The following is a 23,819-nucleotide window of genomic DNA, read 5'->3' as shown; positions in this document are numbered from 1 at the left end:
CTTTGTAGTTTGCCCTTACCCACTATCCAGTGAAATGATTGTGTGACCTTGAGGCTGTGACAATGAGAGCCCCTCATTGTGTGTACAACCTACTACAAGCTTGGATATGCATTTCAAGTAGGCAGCCTGATTTAAAAACTCTAGTGAGATGAAGTCAATTGTTAACCAAGATGCTGGTTTATTTCACGCACGCACTACAGAATATAATTTTTGATAAAAATCAGTCTATTTCACACTACTGCTGACCACACAAGAAATAACAAGGGATGCCACTCTGACCCTATTAATGGACTGAATTCATTTTCCAGGCCAGCAATCTTTTTCTTATAAGATATAGTTGTTCTCGTGGAACTTTCTCTGCCAAGACTTATCTGCCTCCTTGACTTGTGGTTCCAACTGTGACTTACTGCAGTCTACTTTTGTTCCAGTTGGGAGGAAGCCAATGTCTTGACTTTGAACCTTCCCTTGCTTTGTATTTGAGATTGGGATTTCCAATCATACCTGCAACCTTGAATTTCTCCTGTTTATAGTGGCATCTCTGTGTCCTGTTCAGCTGAGACACTCTGGCCTCAATGAAATGCAACCATTTGAACACTACATTCAGTTTCTTCTCTGGAATGTGTGAACAAACTCCATTTCTTCAAATAGAAATTGTATGTGATTAGCACAATTTTGCTGGCCACTGTGTCTAGTGTTGGATCAAATCTGCACTTCCAGATAGCTTGTGTGGTGTGGCATTAACTCCTTGGGCCTGATTTTTGACTTGGGGTGACCGTGGACCAGCAGTCCGTTTTACAATTTTTATTTCCGTTGAAGTCCAGGTGGTAGGGATGATGTAACTAATTGCAGAGGAAGGCCTTGGTCCACTCAAACTTCTGAACCAAATTAAGAAAAATCATATTACAACTGTAAATTTGGAGCAAATTAGAGCAAAATAAACCACTAAAAATAATCCAATGAACTATCTATCTCATTTTGTTTGAATCAATCAGTACTATCTGCTTTGACTATCTTCCGTAGGGAACCTATTCCACAGATTGACCAGTTGCTCACTGGAATGATGTTTCTGCAGATTACTTTTGAATTTAAGTGCAAGGCATGTCCTCTGGATCTATTCCTCACAATATTCAACCAGAAGCCTTTAAAACTCCTCTTCATGACACGGTTATTCTCAGAGATGGTCCACGTTACACTGGCAAAACTTCAAAAGGGTTGGCATCCAAGCCTGTAATGATTTCATCCTCATGGAGAGTTGCCCATCACCTGCATGGCTGTCAGGCAAAATATACCTCATGTCGATGCCACTCACTGTTCCAGGTTCATTCCTCTGAAGGAACTTATGAGTAGGATAGTGTAGTGGTAATGTTACTGAATTAGTAATCCAGAAGATGAAAAATCAGATCTCAGCAGTTTGTGAATTTTAATTTAACTTTAATAAAAAGCCAGCATCAGTAAAAATTACCATGAAGCTGTTGGATTGTCATAATCACCTAACTGGCTCACTAATATCTCTTAGGAAGGAAACCTGTCTGGCCTGGGTCTATAGGTGATTCCTGTTCTGCACCAACATGGTTGACTCAACCGCTTTGCAAAGTGAACTAACAAGTCCCTTAGTTCTATTAAATTGCTGCTAATGGTTTGAAAAGAAGCCCCACCACCACCTCAGGACAGCTATTTATTTATTTATTTCATGGGATGTGGGCGTCACTGGCAAGGCCAGCATTTGTTGCCCACTCCTAATTGCATTTGAACTGAGTGCTTGCTAGGCCATTTTCAAAGGGCAGTTAAGAGTCAGCCACATTGCTGTGGGTCTGGAGTCACATGTAGGCCAGACCAGGCAAGGATGGCAGACTCTCTTCCCTGAAAGACATTAGTGAACCAGATGGGTTTTTATGACAATTGGCGATAGTTGTCATAGCCACTGTTACTTCTTAAAAAAAACATTTTTTAATAATTGAATTTAAATTCCAACATCCACTGCGATGGGATTTGAACCTGTGTCCCCAGAGCATTAACCTGGGCCTCTGGATTACTAGTCCAGTGACATTAGCGCCATGCCTCCAACTCCCACTGATGTGAACCCCCACCCCACCCCAGGATGGGTAATAAATATTGACTTTGCCAACAACACCCACATCCTGAGACAGAATTTTAAAAAATTTGCAATGCACTTTATCTATTCTTTAAAAGAAAGAGATCAGTTAGCCCATGATCTGTACCTGACCCATAGGAAATGCATTTGTCTATATCCTTCCCCTCCCCTGAACTTCCCAGCAGTGGAGCACTTGGCATCTTTCAGTGATGGAATGGCGGAAATAGTGGGCACTAACTTGTTTCACTGCTGTAAGACTTGAATTTCAAATATCCCATTCAACTTTTTATGGTGTTATTGAGTGGTTAAAAATGGAAATATAATAGAAGCCTTTTTTGAACACTTAAAAAGATTCACTTTTTTTTACAAGAGGATGATAAAACAGGAATTGCCTAAGAAAATGCAAATTCCAACTACATTCCAGTATCACTTGTCACATCACCGTGAACATTAATGTCCCTTTAAAAAAAAAGCAACCTGAGTGATGTTTGGTATAATATGCATTGACAAGAACTCTCCCTTGTGTTTAGGTACAGTCTATTGGGGATGACAGAGTTCTAGTAATGGGCGCAACAAATAGGCCACAGGAGCTGGATGAGGCTGTCCTTAGGTGAGTAGCCTGTGTCTCTGTAGCTCTGAGGCTAGGAATGCCATGTTTGGCAGACTACAGTGCTCTGTTTCAGATGTACAGTTCACCAGTCTGGATGGAAATTTGATGCAGCCAAGGAATCCCTTTTTGTAATGAGATCTTCTTTGAACTTGGCAGAATGTGAGCATTAGGAATTTTCTGGCTCAATATTACTGAATGATGCTTGAACTGGGGGAGAAAAGTGCACTTTAACCAGACTGCCAGTGTATCAGCAGATGTTTGAGCATCTATGACCTTTTCTGCCAAACAAAACTTTTTTGTTAGAAGGCTCTGTTGCAGCAGTTTAGCTAGCAAGGCTGCATTTTCGACATTAATTCAATAACTGTCTAAACTAAAGAATGTGCTGCATTTTCTACTTCTGTAAGTTCTGATGTTAAAGCAGACTATGCAACAATAGCATTCCGTTTCCTGAATTGTGCATGAACTTGCTAGTCCAGTGACATTAGAACTTTTGTTTCACTAAGTGGGTAACACACTTGCCTGAGTCACGCACTCATGTGTTCAAGTCTCACTCAAAGATTTCAGTCCACAATCCAGGCTGACACTTCCAGTGCAGCACTGAGGGAGTGCTGCAGTGTCAGAAATGACATCTTTCCGATGAGATATTAAACCAAGGCCTAGTTTACTCTCTCCAGATGCCAAACAGGGCACTGTTTGAAGATGTGCAAGATGTCTCAGCTTGATTGCCCAATTCTGCATTGTCACCAATGCCTGGATAACCTTGTTGTAAAATAGTGCCAGAATGGTACAAAGTACTCCAGAGATATGGCCGCACCATGGTTAATGTCCCTTCCCCAATCAGACCTTTCAAAAAGAGACCTGGATAAACTTGAAGGGAAATATTTGCTGGCCTATGGGAAATGAGCAGGGGAGTGGGACTAATTGAATAGCTCTGTCAAAGAGCTAGCACAAGCACAATGGGCTGAATTGCCACCACCTGTGCTGTATCATTCTATGATCCTAAATTATGAATGCTCGGATTTATAAAGATAATTTAGATGAGTTAACCTGTGTCTAATATGAGGCACTCCTACCAGGATTGCATCAAACCATTCTGAAAACACTTGGTGTACTTAGTAGAAGTGTAATTGTTTGAACAATCTTCAATTTCTATTCTTCTCCCCTACAGACGTTTTGCAAAGAGGGTGTTTGTGTCACTACCAAATGAAAAGGTATGTGAACTACTTTGGAAAATTTTCAAAATGAAAAATGATTTATTTATCAGTGTACACTAGTATTAACTTGTCAACTCCCCTCATATACGCTGCAGAATTTCCAGGCTCCCTAGACTGGACATTTTTATAAATTTGGCTCACACTGACCAACCCTAATATTGTAATGTTAGATGTCAGGATGAGCTTTAACTATTGGACCATAAACAAACATGTGTGCTTGTACTCGTCTGGTTAGCTCATTTCACGCTCCTATTTAGTACACTTTATTTCTAGCGAATATGAGCTTACAGAACTGTTTACGCACTTGGGTGGCTGTCGGTGGACTGTGAACCTCGGGTCATTTGGATGACTGTGAAGAGAAGGTTGTTCTAGTCCTGGAGGATTGGGTTGGAGTAAAAGCACTTACGCTATGTTCTTAACTATGGGGAAGCCAATAAGTGTCAATGAATATAGAAGCACTGTCTCTTTTAGTCCTCTCTCCCTGGGTTCTCTACGTAAATTCTCCAACTAAATCTTCCGCCAGAAGAAGCACAGCAGTGGTTCATATTGTGACGTGTGTTTAAGTTTCTGAAGAATTTTGCAGTATAACTTTCATCTTCTTTCTCCTGTCATCCTCTTCCCCAGACACGGTTGTTGCTGATTACAAATCTTTTGGCCAAACACGGGAACCCGTTGAGCCGAAAGGACCTTGAACACCTGGCCAAGTAAGTCGTTCGTAATCCCTTTTGAAGTGTTGAAGTGGACAGCCTGGATGAGCTGTTTCTGGGGTATTTTTGTTCTGTTCCACAGATTTGGTTTTTTTTGGTTGGGGGGTGGGGGTGTTGCAACCCTGTAACTGAGCTGCGCCATGTATGAGGATCAAAATCAAGCTATCCTAAATTCACTCCTAAATGGTCTGGCTTTAATGTGGCGCCTTGTTCTAGATTTTCCCACTAGAGGAATACCCTTTGATCTTGATTTGGTGAACCATTTAAACTTGAGGCAAGTGTGTGCAACCTTTTCTCATAATCTAATTTTTAAGCATTTGACCTAAACTGGTTATTGGAATCATACTTGTGAATCTGCACTATATCCCCTCCCAGGCCAATAGATAGTGTCATCTACACATTTAATATATGTCTCTATCCTTCATTCAAGAAAGCTGAGGCCAGAGAACAGTTTCCTAGAGAATACCGGTTGCCAGTATCAGCGAACGATCCTATTATCCCTACACTCTTGTCTCCTCCTCCCCAACTAATTAACTATCATGTCGCAAGGTTACCTCCATTAGCATGCAGCCCCATTATTGCAGCTAATATTTTGTGCAGAAGCTTATTGAATGCTATTATCTACCATGCTAGTGACCTCCTCAAAAAAAATGTAACTAGATTAGTGAAACATATAATGTACTCTTCACAAATCTATGATTACTAGCAGTTGACCCAAGTGCTCAGTCACTCTGTCACTAATAGATTCCAGTAACTTTCCCATAATTGATATCGAACTGATGGGCCTGTCGTTTCCTGATTCCCTGTTATATATAGTGTCATTTGGAGGTTTCCAAGCCAAAGATGCAATTCCCAAATCTAGAGAGTTTTGGAAAATTATTACTGGCTCATCTGGCATCTTTATAGTCTAGGCATCCAAGTCCAATGCCATGTACCATTCTTTCTCACGAGCTGCTCAATCCACGCTCCTGAGTGGAGATGTTGCAGTGCTGTGCTCATAGTGAGGTTGATTCCTCCTCTAGGACACTCAGCAATGGGTCAGTGTAGACTAGTGTGTGTGTCCCTGTAGTCACATCTCCTTTTTGCCACATTCCACCCCCACAGCTTGTTCCTGGATCAGGCATTTAAGCCAGAGAAACCCCTTCCATTGCAAACCCAGGAGTTCTGAGCCATCAAGGAGAACTAACAGGCTTAACCTGCACTTGGTATTGTCTGACAATTTAATGCTCCCAGGGACCAAAGTCAACCAGCAATTGAGACAGATGCCCCTTGTATCAGGTAGATGGAGTTAAGACACAGGTTAACCGTGATCTAATTGAATGGTGAAACAGGATCGAGGCGTTGAATGGCCCCCTGTTCTTGTGTTCTCCTATCTTACACACAATATCTTTTGAGGTCATCTAGTCAGCAATGTAAGACCATCATATTGCTCATAAGGGCACCCACCAGCTTATCGCACCTGTTAGCCCATTGATCAAAATGATGATGAGAATGCAATAGATGAAGCAGCCCATAAAAAAGGAGGGCTGTGGTATTTCAACAGACACTCTGAAGTTATTCCTTATGGTCATTGATAAACGCAATATATAGAATAGACAACCTTGCTGTACCCTTCTTTTGAAAGAGAGGTAGTTCAATGAATCTATCACCTCCCCTAAAACAAGGCTTGCACTTCCATCTAAATTTGGCCTATAGCTTTCAGTTCCTTCAGCTTGTTGTCTGAAGGCAGCTGTGTTGAAATTGATGACAGCAGTGTAAGTGGGGTGTCATTAAATCTTGTGATGTTCCGCAATCACATTTGTAGCCAAAAGCTATTCCATACATTCTTTGTTTGTAAAATTTTGTCAATCCCTTGCTTTCTAAGATACCCAGGCTCTGGCCCTGGCCCTCAAAGACCAGACAGTTCAGACTCCTTTCAGTCCCTCTTGTATTCTCGCTTAGTCCAGATTGAATTTTGAGAGCCTGGAAGTCTGGAAAGGGCTGTGTTAGGATCATAGGCGCAGGAGTAGGCCATTTGGCCCTCGAGCCTGCTCTGCCATTCAATGAGATCATGGCTCATCATGTACCTCAATGCTATTTTCCTGCACTTTCCCCATATCCCTTGAAATCTTTAATATCTAGAAATCTATCAATCTCTGTCTGGAACGTACTCCGTGACAATTTCCACAGCCCTCGGTGGGGGAGTAGAGAATTCCAAAGAATTCTCCCCTATCTCATACACAATATCTCTCCCCACCTCAGTCCTAATGGCCTGCCCCTTATTCTGAGACCGTTTCCCATGGTTCTAGACCCCCCCCCCGCCCCGTGTTAAACAATGTTGCCTCATTCAGTGGATGTGCTCCTGTGTAAGCTTGGACACTACTGCTCCAAAGCTGGCTGAGATCACTGGAAAAAAATCACCTTAATGAGACACTGTTCACAGCATTCCCTATGAATCACTGAGGATTCCTATTTAGCGTATAGAATTCCCGATCGAACCTCCCCTCCCACACCCTTTGGTCCTCTCGATCTTGCCAGCATGTTCCCTGAACTTTCAGCTGCCTGTGCCTTCTCTCTAATTCCCTCTCCTTTAAAACCTTATTCAGCATTCATCTCTCTCATCCAATCTATTGATTCCCATCTTCTAAACACAGTTGACATTCCATTTGGTTGAAATTTTATTGAGGTTTCGTATTGTTGGGATAGCTTGACACCTGGTAGTTTGTGCTGGTAACATAGTTCTGTATTATTCCTTTGAAGTCCTTTCATGAGACTCTTTATTCAGGAGCATCTTTACGGGTCGCTTTTTCATCCAAAAGACCTTGAATATTTTCAGCAAATGTTCCATCTTATTGTCTGTGTGTGCAGGTACTATTTTTCATCTTTCCACTCCATCTTACAGACAGACAGAAGGGTATTCAGGGAGTGACCTGACTGCACTGGCGAAAGATGCAGCTTTAGGTCCAATTCGAGGTAGGTGGTGTGATAGAGGCATAGAAAGATACAACATGGAAAATGGCCATTTTACCCTTTGTGTCAGTGCTGGCTCTTTTCAAAGAGCTATCTAATTAATCCCACAGCCCTGCAAGTTTTCCCCTCAAGTTTTCATCACCAGTTGCCTTTGGAAATTTATTATTGAATCTGTGTCCATCACTGTGAAATTTCAGGCAGTGCATTCCAGATCATCATGATTCATAGCATATAAAAACAAATCTCGTTGTCTCCCTCCTGGTTCTTTTGTCAATTTCCTTAATCCAAGTCCTGTGGCAACTGACCCGTCTGCCATTGGAAACAGTTTCTCCTTGTCTACTGTATCAAAACTTTTCATAATTTACACTCATTAATTTACCTTGCTCTGGTCTAGGGAGAACAGCCCCTGCTTCTCCAGCCTCTCTCCACATAACTGAAGCCCTTTATCACTGGTACCATTCTGGTAAATTTCCTCTGCATCCTCTCAAAGGCAACTCCCTAAAGCTGAGGTGGGGAACCTTTTTCTTATCAAGGACCACTCACACATAGAAGAAATCAGTCACGGGCCCAACACACATTAAAAACCAACTTAATTTACTTTTTTTTTATAGAGAGAATATCAAAAATGTTCAACTCGTCCTCTGCTTTAATGCGATGGTTGAGTTTGCTTTTCCTTAATGAGTGGCACAGCTTCTGAGTCTCAATCGCAGCACTCCTGAAATTCAGTTCAACTTTTTGCTTGCTTTCCTTTCCCGCCCTACCAAACAAGGGCAGTGACTCAACAACCGGAGGCTCTGGCCAACTCCCAGTCCGAGGCTGCATCTGGGCCTCTTCCTCAGTATGCAGGAGCTGAGCCCTGAACTAGGACACCAATGGAGGGGGGGTGAGTTGGCAATGGAGCAGGTGTCCTGCTCCCTTTCTCCCCTGCCTGGGTTACTCACTATAAAGTTTTTAGTGTGGAACTTCTAATTTCTGTGCTGTCACAAGGTTCCTCTATCCTGGAAAGGATTGTATCTCTGTTGTCAAATCTATCTGGGAAATTAAGTTCTGAGTTAAGAGATCTGAGCATTTAGTACACTGACTATCCTATTGAAAAGTAGATGGCATAATAGGAAGCTATTAGAAATAGTTAAAGATAACTAAAGTCCTTGTTTGTCTATTTTCTGTTCCAAGGTACAAAAGTATTTTTTCCTGTCCTCCTTTATTCTCCACTTCCCCGACAGCGCATATCATTCTGACCAGCCTAGTCAAGGTTGACCTGGAGATCTGATCTCAGATCTTTCCTATTACAGCTCTTGAGTGAGCTACCCACTGTGGCTGTCTGGGTTACTCTCACTTCACCACCCGATTGGCAGCTGGTAACTCCCTATCCCTACTCTGCGCTCTTGCTCCTGGATCTCGGGCCTCGCTCTCACTCCACCGCCTGGGCCTTTGGCATCTGTGGCCGAGGCTTAGTCATCAGAACATGGCGGCAGCTGGTCCAGAGTGCACCGTAGGGTGGGGCCAAATTTTGAAATCTCCTCGCGGGATGGATCCGGCCCCCAGGCCAGGGTTTCCCCACCCCTGTCCTAAAGTGTAGTGCTCAGAATTGGACGCATGTTCTTCAACTTAATCCACTTCTGCTGTCTTTTTAAATAGCCCTCTATTCTACCATTCTGATAGCTGAAGATGCATTGAATGGGATTCTAACTGAAAAGAGATTAGAGAAGCTGTTATACGTGACTGGGATAGATTTTACCCATTCTGAGTTATGTAACTATCTCCCACTCATGGTAGGTCCTCCAGCAAAATACAAAGCTGTAGAAGGAAAACTCTGTTTGCTATAGTTTTCACCATGACCTTGAAGACTTCAGTCCAGCCCCACCTCCAATTCACTGGTTGATGCAGTGGTGTAAATATTCATTTTTAAAAAATTCATTTTCTGAATTATGGGCGTCAATGACAAAGCTAGCATTTATTGCCCACCCTTGAGAAGGTAGTGCTAATAGTTGAAAACAGGCTTGTCTAACCTTTTTAGACAAAAAAAGGGGGCGGGGTGATGGGTGGGTTGGGGGGGGGGGTGGTTGGCACATTTGCATTTTTTTCTCACTCAAGGGGGCGATGAGTAAATTTCAGAAAGATGAGGTTTGGCACAACAGTAAACTGAATTTCAAAAAATAGTTGAGGTATTAAGAAAAGAAACAATTACTGAGCAAAAGTAATGTCATAGCAATGAATTATTAAGATAAAGAGTAATTAATAAAAATGACCAGAGTGTGAGAGGGTCAGTGTGAGTGTGTGTGTGTGTGTATGTCTTGCTCGCTCCAAGTCTCTGGGTGCTCACTCACTCATCTTCACCCACTGAGAGTGAGAGTGTGTGTGTATGTGTTGATATGTGGTGGTGAGAGCGAATGAAAAACCTGAGACTGAGAGTAAGCCACATACTTTCTCTTTCGCGCGGGCTCTCTCTCTCTCTCTTTCTCTCTTTCCCCCCCACCCCCCTCCACACTCACTCACTCTCTACCACACACACTCTCTCACTCATTCACTCTTGCCACGCACATATACAGACATTCACTCTCCCCGTCACATGCGCACTCTCTCCTCCTCCTCCCCACCCCCCACCCTCACTTGCTTTCTTGGCCCCCCCCACACCCACTTTGCTACTGGTTACTGGTGTGTGTGCCCCCGCCAGCTTAGTCTCAAAATGTTGAGGTGTTCATGTATGTTGTTTCAACCTCTGGTTTGAAGTTTTTGAATTGTTAAAATTTCATGTTTTTCTGTTTGTTCAGAGCTCAAGCCAGAGGAAGTGAGGAATATGGCTGCTAGTGAGGTAAGGTTCACTGCTACCTGTATGTTTAAAACACACTTATGTGGAATTTCTGGTGTTAAAGCAGACTGCTTTATTATAACAGCATTTTAAAGATAAAGATTTTGATCATTTTGTTGCTTTACTAGTAAACCACGTGTGGTGATGCTCATGGTACATTTATAAGGAGACTGAAAGTGAAGGATAGGATTGGGGTGAAGTGGAGCTTGAGTGGGGAGTGGTGTTGGTGAGGAGCAAGGGAGTGTTGTGTGTGAGAGTGATTAAATGCTGCCTAACCAGACCTGACTTTGCACCTTGTATTCTTCTGCCTGTCCAGGTGAGAAAGATCAGACTGACTGACTTCGAAGATTCACGGAGGAAGATCAAACGCAGTGTGGGCCCTCAGACTCTGGACGGGTACAGGCGCTGGAATGAGGAATATGGAGACACTGCTGTTAATTCATGAGGTGTCAGACCAGCACGGGCTCTGATCACTGCTTTAAGGGACTCTCCTTGATCAGAGTGCAACATCGGTTGTCAGCACCAACTGGCCTGCACCTCCTCTGGCCTTCAGCAGGATACCAGAGTTGTTTCATCACAGATTCTTATGCAGAATCAGGAGCACTAAAACTGACGGGGCAAGTTTACAAAACGGAATCCTTTCTATGACGTGCTATATCCTTTTTAAAATTGAGTTTCAGGAATCTTTGTGCCTCTGGATCTGGGACCATGTAGCTGGCTGTCAGTGAAAGTGGAGTTTAGGGTCTAGCAATGGTTAAAAATATTTCATGATTTGTATATTTTGTTTCTGGTGTAAACAAGTCGGTCCCTGTTCAGAGTATACACAGTAGAAGCACAACCGTAAGAAGATTTGTGCCTTAAGTTTGCAGTACATTTGCTTGCCCTAGTGTGTTTGGTCCCTTTGCTCCCCATGCTTAATCTACTTTAAAAGGTGCACTAGCATTATTCATTCCTAACAGATTATCAGACCTGTTCAGCAGTGCCAAATAAGTTGCTGGTTGTGCACTTGGAAATGTCTTCTTTGTAAGAAGACCATTTGCAATGCGTGCCAGGTGCTGAAAGTGTTTCTCTCCTAATATCAAGTAGCTGGTCTCTTGATTTCCTAACAAGTCCACCGATAAATAATTTTGCTTCAGTTGTTCAATATTTCAGTGCAGCTTTTCTCTGGTAGACTTGGTACAAAACCCCTACAGGTGTTGGAAGAATAGCGAAACATGATTGCATTCGAACTTCCAGTTTAGTGCATGGCTTCCCTACCATTACATGATAAACAGCTCTTATTACAAAATTCAGCATTATCAAAACTAATACTTCAGTTAATTTTCTGAACAAATAATTTCTTCACATAACTGAACCTATTGAAAATATTGTTACCAGGGTAGCATGGGTTAAATGTTCCTCACAGGCATTTGACAATATTAAGGCAAAGACAGCCCTTCAAAATGTCTACCTTTAATATAAACACGATGCTTGGTATAATTCTCCTCTTCTTGTAATTCATTCTGAGCAATTTGACAGGAGATTTGCCAGCCATTTTTTAAAGAAACACATCTGGTGTGTATTTCATGCCCATCACACTTCCATGTTACATAACTTTCTGCTGGAACTCAGGAAAAAAGTATTTATAAAAAGAACTCCAGAAACAGTCTGTCCATTTTCTTTAACCAACCTTTACATGAAATCACCCAGTGTCTTTTTTAAACGGCCGCTTTATTGATCCCTGTATGAAGACTGCATTTACTTGCGAGCAATTCCGTTATTTAGCCATGAAAGTTATTTTACTTAGTGCAATGCCCCTGGGCAAACAACAGCACTCATGTTCAGTCTTAACTGTGAGCAATGTCACAGGAGGCTCACCAGTAGTATCAAAATTGGTAGTCTCATTCCTGCCATCATACTTTAATGTTATAAAGGAAATTATTTTATACTAACAGTGACTATACTTCAAAAAGTAATTAATTGACTGCTAAGTGCTTTGGGACATCCTGAGATGATGAAAGGCACATTATAAATGCAAGGCTTTCTTTCCTAGAGAAAAGCACTACCCTGAAGCCTAAAATGTGTACACAAAATGCAACTGTTCCCTGACCCTAGACTGGTTACAGTTGCCTGAATTTGACCATTTAAAGAAATGGGGACAGGTTATCCGCTTCATTTTTGAGAACATTCCTAGTGACCCTGTAGTAAAGCATTAGTGTGACATTATCAGAAGCCACTGCCATCTTCCCTTTAATTTCCAAGTGGAAGAGCCTTCATTCCGAAAACTTTTCAATTGCACTTGAATGGGTGGGGATTCTCATCAGGATGAAGTGTGAACTGAGCTGGAAGGTTCAGGGAATTTCCTGGAGTAGGTTTGCAGGTTTTAATTGACCTTTGTACCAACTCCACCTCTCAAAATGGCTGTGATTTCCTAAACCATGCAGCTACCCACTTGTACCTTAGTTTATGTAGAAAGGTTGGTCCCTTTCCTGTGAAACTCCAGACCAAACAATTCCAAGGGGCCTTTTTTTTTGGTTTGTAACCATTGAAAGCTCTTGTGCTGCAGACTGTCTGAAAGCAGGACCCGTGGCCAAAGGCAGTGAGAGCGAATGCAGAGCTGGAGTGAAAAATGTCCTAGAATTCAGAGAGCACTGAAATATTAAACAGCCTGAAGGTAAATACCATGTACCTTTGCTATTGGGTTTGATCTGTGCTTTGAAACTCTAACTCTTTTCCATTGCAACTTTCCAGCAGTAAGCTTGCAGACTGCAAACCCACGCTGCCGAAATTCTTGTGAACATGACCATTAACTAGCAGAAAGCAATTAACTGATATGTGTGGACTCTTTCTAACCTTGATAATTTTTTGATGACAGTTTAACAGATTTGTACATCATTGCATTGGATTTGACGTGAGTAGGAAGTTTAAACATGAGCATGGTGTACAGGAGTAGGCAGCGATTCTGTTTGTTTTATTTTAGCATTGTTGTCGTTCCAGTGCCCTGGTACTGCTGAAACTGGTTTAGGGAAAGGTAAAATGTTCCAATTAGTAAATATTGTATTTTTGGCACTTTTATTTTTATTTTTTTGTATCCACGTGCATGAGCAATTTATTTTGATCCATTTGTTTTTTCGTGTCTAATATATTGATAAATAAAAGTTTTAATTCGATGTTTGGAAGTTGTGAGGTTTGTGATTTTTCTATGTTGCAGAGCTGCAGAGGCCTGTCAGCCAAGGGAACTACTATAGGTTGTGAGGATGTCTGTACCAGTTAGGTTGATAATGCAAGTAGCATTGCACCCTTGGTAAACAGCAGAGGAAATGGCCAATGTTACATTGACATCAACATCTTGCATTTATACAGTGCCTTTAGCCTCTTAAAAAATCCCACTGGAGAGCTGTCAAAAAGAAAATTTGACACCAAGCCGTATAAAGAGATATTAGGGGCAAGTGATCAAAAACCTGGTCAAAGAGATCAGTTTAAATCAATGTCTTAAAAGAGGAGAGAGAGTTAGAGAGGGAATTCCAGAGCTTAGGGTCTTAGCAGTTGAAAGTACGGCTGCTAGTGTCAGAGCAATTTAAAATCAGAGGAGCCAGAATTGAAGGAGCATGAAGATCTCTGAGGATTGTAGGGCTGGAGGAGATTACAGAGCTAGGGAAGTGTCAAGGTTATGGAGCGATTTTAAAACGACGGTAATATAGGGTGATGGGTGAACAGGATTTTGTACAAGTTAAGGTACTAAGAGCAGAGTTTTGGATTATACAGAAGGTGGAAGGTGAGAGACTAGCTAGGAAACCATTGGAATTGTCCAAGTCTAGAGGGTGACAAAAGCATGAATGACAGTTTCAGCAACAGATGAGTTTAAGGCCGAGACAGATATGAGCAATATTACCAAGGTGGAACTAGACGGTCTTCGTGATGGAAAGAATATGGGTAAATTTAATACTGAATTGCTTGCTGACCCTCCAGTGACATAAGCTGAAAGGTTCAGACATTACAAGTGTGCGGTTAAAGCTGCCGTTCTTTTTTAAATGATCTGCACTACCACAAATTCCCCTGCAGGTGTCATCATTCCTTTATTATCAAAGTGAGGAAAGGCATTATGTTGAATGGAGTGAAATAATCTGAGTTGTTTTAATATCCCTTCTCCTGACACTCTACCTCCCCTCATTCATTGATCTCATGATGGCTTGTAGTTTGAGGATTATCACAATAAGCATAAAAGGGATAGTTGGAAGAAATGTTGCCCATAGGTCATTAGAACACCTAATTCTTTGTTACAAAGATGGAGGCAGATACATAATTTAGAAGTGAATTGGATAAGCAGTCTGAAAAAGGAAAAATACAAAAGCGGGGAAAGGGCAGGGAAAGTGAGATAAAGGCAAGCGGCTTCATTTGAAGAGCTAGCATGGTATGAATAGGTGCAGGAGGCAATGTCAATGACTGGGAGAAGGTAGGGAAAAGAGCATTCATACTATGTTGTGTAAACAGCAATTTCCATCTAACCATCTCCAACCTGATTCATCAAGTTACTAACTTCAGAGGGAAAGCAGTTTTTTGTATTTTTAGAGCTGATGCATTTTGAAGTCATCCACAGCTTGCAGAAGTTAGTTGTCCTTTTTACTGGATGATGGAATTTTAATCCTAACCTTTTTATGTTCTATCATTAAGGTGTATTGCTGAAGTAGGGCTGTCGACCGGGTTAGGCGCATTCAGAGGTTTCATCACATGACCTCTCACCTCCGACCTTTCTATCCAATCAAAAGCGATTCCCACCTCTTCATTTCTAAAAATCCTATACTTATAAGTAAAAGTGTTTAAAGAAAATGGGGGAAGAAAAACATTATTAATGTCCATCTGATTTTTTTCCTCCTGGGATTTTGCTGGTAGCAGTGACCAGGTGATTAATCTTCAATTCCTGGAGACTCCATGGCAATCCTGAAGAGTTGGCAGTGCTGTGCCGGGGGTGGGGTGCTGCATTGTCAGGTGAGCTGCATGTTCAGGTGATCCTATGGCACTACTTAAGCAGGAGACTCTGACAGGAACTTCTGGATTTCCATGTTTAACTGCAGACACTATAAGCTGTCGTCAGTTTGACTCTGTAATAATGGCAAGCAATAGCCTTGCCATTGTTAACACAAGGCCTGGGCCAATGGCTTCAGTTTCTCCCCTTCAAGTACTAAATGTCGGACAAACAGACCGACAATTTAGAGATAGTGGAGCTCATTGAATCTGTCCAGTGTCCACTTACCAGCTAGAATCAGACTCGAACCATGTCAGCAGCTTTACCCATTCGTTTACCTATTCTACTCATTTGTTTACCGATTCTACTCATGCTCTGTTCCCTGATGTCATTGAGACAAACATGAAAGGATGTACATGGTGTCTAGTGAACTATATGTGCTTACTCTGTGCGCTAAAGGCATTTGATGGTTTTGGGATAACTGGATCAGCTGTTTTCGATGGGCAGCACTTACACCTCTTAGAAGGTTATGGGTTCAAGACCCACTCCAGTGACTTGAGCACAGAATGAAAGCTGACACTCCAGTGCGGTATTGAAGGAGTGCTGCATTGTCAGAGATGCTGCCTTTCAGATCAAAAATTAAACCAAGATTCTTCCTGGTATTTCGGGTGGTACCTCAGAAGAGCAACGAAATTCTCCTTGATGTCCTGGCCAGTACTTATCCTTCGACCAACGCCTAACACCCACCCACCCACCTCCAAATTACCTGGTTATAATGTAGATCTTGCTGTGTGGAAATTATCTGCTGCATTTTGTACATTACAACAATGAGTACACTTTAAAAAGTACCTCATTGAGTGTGTAGCACCTTGGGGTACCAAAGTTGTGAAAGGCTATAGAAATGCAAGTTTTTGTTTTTCGCTATCGTTATTAGAGAGCAGCCTGGAGGAAGGCCAGGGCCTCAGGGAAGAGATATAGCAGCAGCTGGACAAAAAGACAAATGAGATGAGTATTATAATTTTTACCAAATATTTTAAGTTTTAAAGTGTTTGCACGCCATTTGTTCAGTTGAATGGCTGAGGGGGAAAAGTAGATTGAATGAAACATTCAAGATATTTTGATCAAAGCTTGCCATCTTTCTGGGAATTTGCATTCAATTATTATATCTGAATTGCTGTTAATAAATTTGCACATCAATCAATCAGCTAGAACTGGCTTTTGAGCCAGATTACATTTGCATCGATGAAGCACTGTCTCCTGGGCACCATTAACTTTCATTTCATCCAGAGGGGGAAGGGTAGGTCCAAGCATCTACTACATTACAGCAACTGCAGGGCCAACTCTTGCTCCAGATGGAGCAAAGAGCCTCTTGTATCTTAGGAGCTGCTCAGTGACATTTGGCAGCCAGCCACTAGAATACACAGTAGGGTGCTGCCGTTGTATACACAGTCACAGAAGAAGTGGAGAGGATGAGGGGACTAATTCACAGCAAATCAATGATTTAATTACTTGAGCTGCAATTTTTTTGGTTTGAGATGTTAATTTATACTGGGTAGATTTCTGCAATAGGCAATGGGTGGAAGGGCACACATGACATGAGATCAAATAGACAATAGTGGTGAGTGTGGCATCTGGAGAGTCATTTAACACTGAAGTTAATTCCACAATATGGAAAAGTGAGGATAGATTTGAAAGGGTGTGCGATTGAGGGCTTTAATATACGGGAACTGCCAGTTAGACTGCAGAATATTCTGTTATTTCCTGTTCCTTTCTCTGAGCTTCCAGTTGCACTGAGCCTAAACTGAGCAACATAGCCGCCTTGTAAACTTCAATCTGGATATGAAATGATCCTGCTCTCTTCCTTGATTTATACTCTGCTCCCCTCACTCTACTTCACCCTGAATCTTGTCTCCCTATGCTGCAGCGCTCAACTACCAGCAAGGCCACCTCTGATCAATTGCTCATTTCCTTCCTTACTTACATGAGGTTTACTTTGAGGCTTGGTATGCCTCAAACATCCTGCGGATGTAAACAAAACGTAATACACTTCATTCCCTCAAGTGTTCTTTGCTGTACCTGGCCCCTCATTTCTTGCTCACCACCTGCTCAGACAACAGCACTTCCCTTGAGCTCTTTACCAGCCTCAGCTCCACCTTTTCATGCCTTCCTGGAGGTCTCAAATGGTGTCACTCCTTTGCCACTCCCTTGGTCCACTTGCCCCGATACCCACCCAGGCTAGCACCAGTGTACCTTAAATGTTGGAAAACTGTTGTCAGCCTCTGTGGTCCCTTCCCTGTGTGATTACTATTTTGGGCTCACTGTACCTTCTTAATCTCTCCTGATAGAGCTGCATGAAATCAGAATGTATGTGAAAACTCATCCAGAACTTGGGAATGGGAAAAGGCATTCAGCCCCTCGAGCCTACATTGCCATTCAGTTAAATCAATGGGTGACCTGTTCCTCAACTCCATTTCCCTACCTTTGCTTTACATCCCTTGATACTCTTACCCAACACAAATTTATCAATCTCAGTCTCAAAAGCTCCAATCAACCCACTCCGCCAACATCTACATTTTTTACCTGGTTTTTTTCGGGCTGCAAGCTCCCGGTTTCCACTTAACCTATGTATGGAAAAGATGCTTCCTGATTTCATTCCTGAACGCCTTATGAATAAACTTCTTAATGAATTGTTTTGCTCAATATTTTGAAGATTTTAAAATACATAGAATTTCCCTGTAACAACAAAAAGATGATGATTCACTTCTTGGATCCTAAAAATTAATTCCTAAGCATTTCATTTTTATATTAAAAAGAACACTCATTACTATGTACATTGCTGCCCCTTTGGAGACCTTGCCTTGTGACAAGACCTATGTGTAAGATTGAACACATAACTTACATTCCTCTCAGATAGTAATAGCAATTCCAAGTACAGTGTTAACTCATTTTTAGAGCTTTGTGACTGGGATTAGCAGCTCTGCAGGCTGTACAGGAATGCTGACTGTCCAGATCTGTCGCTCCCCATCCCCGCTCAAATGGAATAATGACAATGTACACACGTGTATTCTCAAATGAAAAAGTGGGGCTGTATTTTAAAGAAAACCAGAACCTGGGTGACTGCTGGGAATTTGAAACAGAAAACAGATGATAGTTGCATACAGGAGCATAGGAACAGCTGCAGACCATTCAGCCCATCAATCAAATCATGGCTAATCTGTAGCACAACCCATTTACCTGCCTTTGCTCCATATCTTTTGATACCCTTAGCCAACAAAAATCTATTAATCCAAGTCTTGAAGCTTCGATTGACCCCCAGTATCTGCAGCCTTTTTGAGGTGGTGAGTTCCATGTTTCCATATTTCTTGGTGTGAAAAAGTGCTTCCTGATTTCCTTCCTATCGCTAATTGTAAGATTATGTCCCTTTGAGGAAATAGAAGGATAGATTAACAGCCAAGGTAGTGAAGGTGGAGGAGAAGAAATATAAATGTTTGTGTTCATTATACAAGGTTTAGGAGGCCACATTTTTGTAATTTATTGCACAAAACAATATTGTATCTGACCACAGTATTGAAACAACTCTAAGTCACAAATGCCACCCTCTGACTGTGACCTCTTATCATGCTTGTCTTCTTTGAAGCCTTTGGCATGGTCAACCACATTATCTTCTTACTTTTTCTAGCCTAGTGGGACTGCCCTCAATTGTTTTCACCCTTGCCTATCAGATTGTGACAGAGAATCTCCAGTAATGACTCCTTCCATCCTGGCACCATTACGTTTGGAGTCCACTGCGGATCTATTCTTTGCCACCTCTTCCTCATCTATATGCTGCCCATTGGTGATATCCAATGGTACACATACACAGACCACATCCAACTCTACCTTACAGGCATTTTTCTACCTTTCCACTACCTGTATGCTATGAATTGCTTTTTTGATCTCTAGTATTGGATGAGCTGTAATTTGTTCAGTTAAACATTGGAAAATGCAAAGCCATTGTCTTCTATCTGCGCCATCATCCCCACACTCACTGTTGATTTCATCCCCTTTACTGGCCACTGTCTTAGGCTGAATCAGCCTTTTCACAACCGTGGCATCCTATTTGACCCTGAGCTTGGCTTACGAACCTATATCCTGTCAAGGCCAAGACTGTCTACTTCACCTCCATGATGTCGCCCGTCTTATCCCATCTGCTATGAAATGCTCATCCATGTCTTTGCTACATCCAGAATTAACCATTCCAAAGCTCTGGGGCTGGCTTCCCATCCTCCATGCTTTGTAAATTTGAACTCATCTAAGAATGCTGCTCCTGCCATATCCTATGCCGCACAAAGTTTCACTCATCCATCACTCTTGTCCTTGCTGATCTAGTTTAGCTCCCAGCCCTCCAACACCTCTATTTTAAAGTTTTCATCCTTGCATTTAGTTCCTTCATGGCCTATATTTCTACACTTACAAACTACCCCAACGTCTGCACTCAGGAATCCTCTATTCCTCCAAGTCTGGAACCTCCCTTCCGCCATTATTCACGGCCAGGCCTTCAGCCACTTAGGCCACAAAATATTACATTCTCTCCCTAAACATGTCCATTCCTCACCTAAAATTTACCTATTTGATCAAGCTTTTGGTCAGCTACCCAATATCTCTTCCTTTGGCTCAGTGTCTATTTTTGTCTGACTACTCTTTTGTGAAGTGCCTTTGGGTGTTTTTCTATGTTAAAAGCAATGTTCCCTCTAAGCTGTGCAGGCCATGCACAAGTTAGCTCCTTTAAATTACCTTGCAGCACCGCCATGCAAAAGAAAATGTTAATTAAAGGTACCACATAAATGCGAGTTGCTGTTGTCTAAGGTGTGCTGTTCTTTGGATTTGATCGGTCAGTTCATTATTGTGGCCTGATCACAGCCAGTGACTTATTTTGATCGACCTGGTAGCACCTTGCATCTAGAAACTAGGGGGTAAAGAGGAATGTCATTCCAGGCTTGGCCACTGGCATTCAGGCCTTCAAACTGCTGTTTGAAGAGTCCTGAGCCTGAAGGCCCAGTGGGCTGTGGTTCACTGTGTAATGTCCTCACCTCGGAGTAAGGAGTTCATGGCTTCCAGACCACTCCAGAGAATTGAACGCACAGTCCAGATTGGCACATACGGTGCAGTATTGAAGGAGTGCTGCACTGTTGGAGATGTTGTTTTTCAGATGAGACGTTAAACCAAGGCCTCATCTGCCGTCTTGAGGACATAAAATATCCAACTACCCTATTTCTAAGAAGGGCAAGGGAGTTCTTCCTGGGGTCCCAGCCACTATTTATCCTTCAGCCACCATCACTAAAATAGATGATTTGATCATTATCAAATTGCTACTTCTGGGAGTTTGCTGCACGCAAATTGGCTGTGACATTACAACAGTGATTGCACACTGGAAAGCATTACATTGGGTAAAGTGCTTTGAGATGTGCTGAGGTCATAAAAGAAGCTAAATAAATACAAAATATTTTACTCAGGTAAACATTTGAGTCTAACTTTACCTTTACCTTAAGGAGAAGCACTTGGACCCTCCGATCTGAGTGAGAGGTGCTGGTCTTGGGGGAATCTCTCCGTCGAGGCCTCCTTGTGACGACATTGAGACATGAGGTCAGAGAATGTCGTCTGCTTCATTCACATCAGTAAGCTGTGTGCATGGCCATTGTTGGAATAGACAAAACCCTGCCCCTGAGGCAGAATGTGTAATGAAGTTTTGACAGTTCCAGTATTCCATGCTCGCAGCAGGGAGCCAAGTTGAAATTTGTGCATAGGTCAAGAGAGAGGTCCTAATTCACCTGGTACCCTGGGGATTGGTGAATCCACCTGTGTGTGTGCCTCACATTCACACATCCATTAACTGTTCTCGGGTACACTTGGAACAATCACGCACTCTCTTGATCATGTAACAAAACAACAACTTTGTATATACAAAAGCCAAATACTGTGGATGCTAGAAATCTCGAATAAAAACAGAAAATGCTGGAAGTACTGAGCAGATCAGGCAACATCTCTGGAGAGAGAAAAACATTTAACCTTTCAGGTTGATGAAACATCATCTGATAGAAGGTCATGTATCTGAAATGTTAACTCTGGTTCTCTCTCCACAGATGCTGCCAGGTCTGCTGAGTATTTCCAGCATTTTCTGTTTTTCTAATAACTTGTAAGTGCTCACTGTTTTCACTTACTTCTGACTGGAAATCTTACAATTAATTCCATTTGTGTTTACAAGCATGCCATTCGCACTTGAATCTTATGCCTGGGTCATGTACTGTCAGAACATGCCCAATTTTCCACACTTGCAAGCAGGAGCCTCTGACAGGCTAGGGGAACTGTCTGGGGATTAATTTGATTATCCTCATTGAACTCTTCTTCAGTTGTAATGGGGTTCACCTAGAGCTGCCTGAAATATTAAAACCATGAAGGTGCTAAAGGGTGGGCATGAAGAATCTATTTGTACTTGTGGGCTGAGTTCAGAACAAGGAGAACGTAAATATAAGGTAGTTACTAATAGAACCAATAAAGAACGCAAGAGGAATTCCTTTAACTTGAGTGGTGAGAATCTGGAACTCAGTTGATCAGCTGTTGTGATAAATCCTACTGCTGTTGGAAGATTGCATGAAGGGCAATCCATTCTGGCGAAGCTGGAATCTGTCATTGGCAGCCCACCAACTCGTGCACTTTCAGAGCTGCACCAACCTGCCTCTTTCCTGCCCGGTATCGTGAATGCTCACTACTTTTTCCACTTGAATGAATGTCATCCAGTGGTGTTCATGTGTGGGATTATGAGTCAATTTGCATATAACAAGATCTCAGAAACATCAAGATAAATGGCCAGATATTTTGTGTAAGGTGTTGGTTAAAGTATAAATGTTGGGCCAGGACACCGAAACAAACCAACAATTTATAAAGTGCTTTTAAGGTAGTAAAACCTCCCAAGGTACTTCACACGAGAGTTATCAAACAAAATCTGATGCCAAGCCACAAAAGATGTTAGGACAAGTGACCAAAAGCTTTGTCGAAGAGATAGGTTTAAAGAAGTGTCTTAAAGGAGGACAGGGCAAAGTGGCGAGATTTAGAGGGGGAATTTAGGGCCTAGGTAACTAAAGGCGTAGCTGCCAAGGGTGACGGGATGACAATTTTCCAAAGTATTATATGTGATCTTTTATGTCTATAAAGGGCAAATGGCGCTTCAGGGGAGAGCACTCAAGATTTCCACCACACTTTGGAGGAAAATGTGCTTAAACAGCCTAGCTCGAATTTTAAGGTTATGCCCCCTTGTTCTGGATTCAACCATCAGAGGAAATAGCTTCTCTGCACCCCCCCTATCAAATCTCAAGCATTTTAAACACATTGATTAAATCACCTATCTAAACACAAGGAAATGCAAGTCAGGTTTATGGAATCTTTCCTTGTAATTTAACTCTTCAAGCCTTGGTATCATTCTGATGCATCTGTGCTGTAAACCCCTCCAGTGATAATATACCTTTCCTAAGTGCGCCGCCCAAAACTGAATGAATTATTTCAGATAGGACCTGACCAAGACTCTGTGCAACTGAAGTGTAACTTCCTCCTCTTTGCATTACAGCTGCCTTGATATAAATGCCAACATTGTAGAGCCTTTTTGGCTACTTTTAGTTGCTGTATTTGTTTCTGCACCGATGCTGCCAGCATTGAAAATGGCAAGTCACTGGTTGTGAAGCATTTTGGGATGTTCTGGGATAAGTAGGTCTGTCTTTAATGCTGTGTGGGGACATCTGCAGCATGACCTGTTTCTATAATAGAGCTTGGTCCAAGGACAGAGCTGATGGTGTTCAACCCAGCCAGAAGGAGCCCAATGTTCCATAAGCTAATTCTACTCTCGATACTGGTTGCTTCTATGATTTGTAGTATTCTTGCCTCCAAGTCATAAGGTTGTGGGTTTAGGTCCCACTCCAGAGACTTGAGCACAAAATCCAACTGATATGTCCAATGCAGGACCATGGGAGCGCTGTGCTGTTGAAGATGCCAGCTTTTGGATGAGGTGTTGAACCAAAGCTGCTGCTTAGCTCTCAGATGGATGCAAAGGGCCCCATAGCACTATTTGAAGAAGAACAAAGGGTGTTTGCCCTGATATCCTGGCCATTATTATTCACCCCTCAGCTAACATCACAAAAAGCTGATCATCTGATTATAATCTCATTGCTGTTTGTGGGAGCTTGCTGTGCACAACTTGCTGCCACATTTCCTACATTACCACAGTGACTACGCTTCAATAAGTACTTCAATAGCTGTAAAGAACTGAAGTTGTGAAAAGCACTAAATAAGTTATTTTCTTTAAGCTTTGTATGACGTCGAAGCAGCCTCGTCGCTGGGAATCCCCCGTTAAGCGGGCGCCTGTGCATGCTCATACCAAACACCCATCTCCAGTTTAAACCACTCCACTTCTATCCTAGACAGCAGTGGGAGGGTATAGCCTGACATTCCAGCTGTCAGGCTCCGGGTCAT

At 42.2% G+C, this 23,819-nt stretch overlaps 1 protein-coding gene across 2 annotated transcripts in view; it reads left to right on the top strand.

The window, feature by feature from the left end:
* spast (spastin) overlaps positions 1 to 13,530 on the top strand; it is a 64,630-nt gene extending 51,100 nt beyond the window's left edge. For both annotated transcript variants that reach the window (XM_078541746.1, XM_078541745.1), the window contains 6 exons: positions 2,623 to 2,702; positions 3,871 to 3,913; positions 4,541 to 4,620; positions 7,505 to 7,575; positions 10,344 to 10,384; positions 10,698 to 13,530. In XM_078541746.1, the coding sequence (XP_078397872.1) occupies positions 2,623 to 2,702; positions 3,871 to 3,913; positions 4,541 to 4,620; positions 7,505 to 7,575; positions 10,344 to 10,384; positions 10,698 to 10,826 (444 nt within the window). In that variant the 3' untranslated portion in view covers positions 10,827 to 13,530. The remainder of the gene's footprint in view (positions 1 to 2,622; positions 2,703 to 3,870; positions 3,914 to 4,540; positions 4,621 to 7,504; positions 7,576 to 10,343; positions 10,385 to 10,697) is intronic.
* Positions 13,531 to 23,819: the final 10,289 nt, after the last annotated feature.

Source organism: Cetorhinus maximus, chromosome 5 (assembly GCF_964194155.1).
Source record: "Cetorhinus maximus chromosome 5, sCetMax3.hap1.1, whole genome shotgun sequence".
Taxonomy (NCBI): domain Eukaryota; kingdom Metazoa; phylum Chordata; class Chondrichthyes; order Lamniformes; family Cetorhinidae; genus Cetorhinus; species Cetorhinus maximus.
Note: the sequence above shows the minus strand (reverse complement) of the source record. Positions and strands in the feature narration are given on the sequence as shown.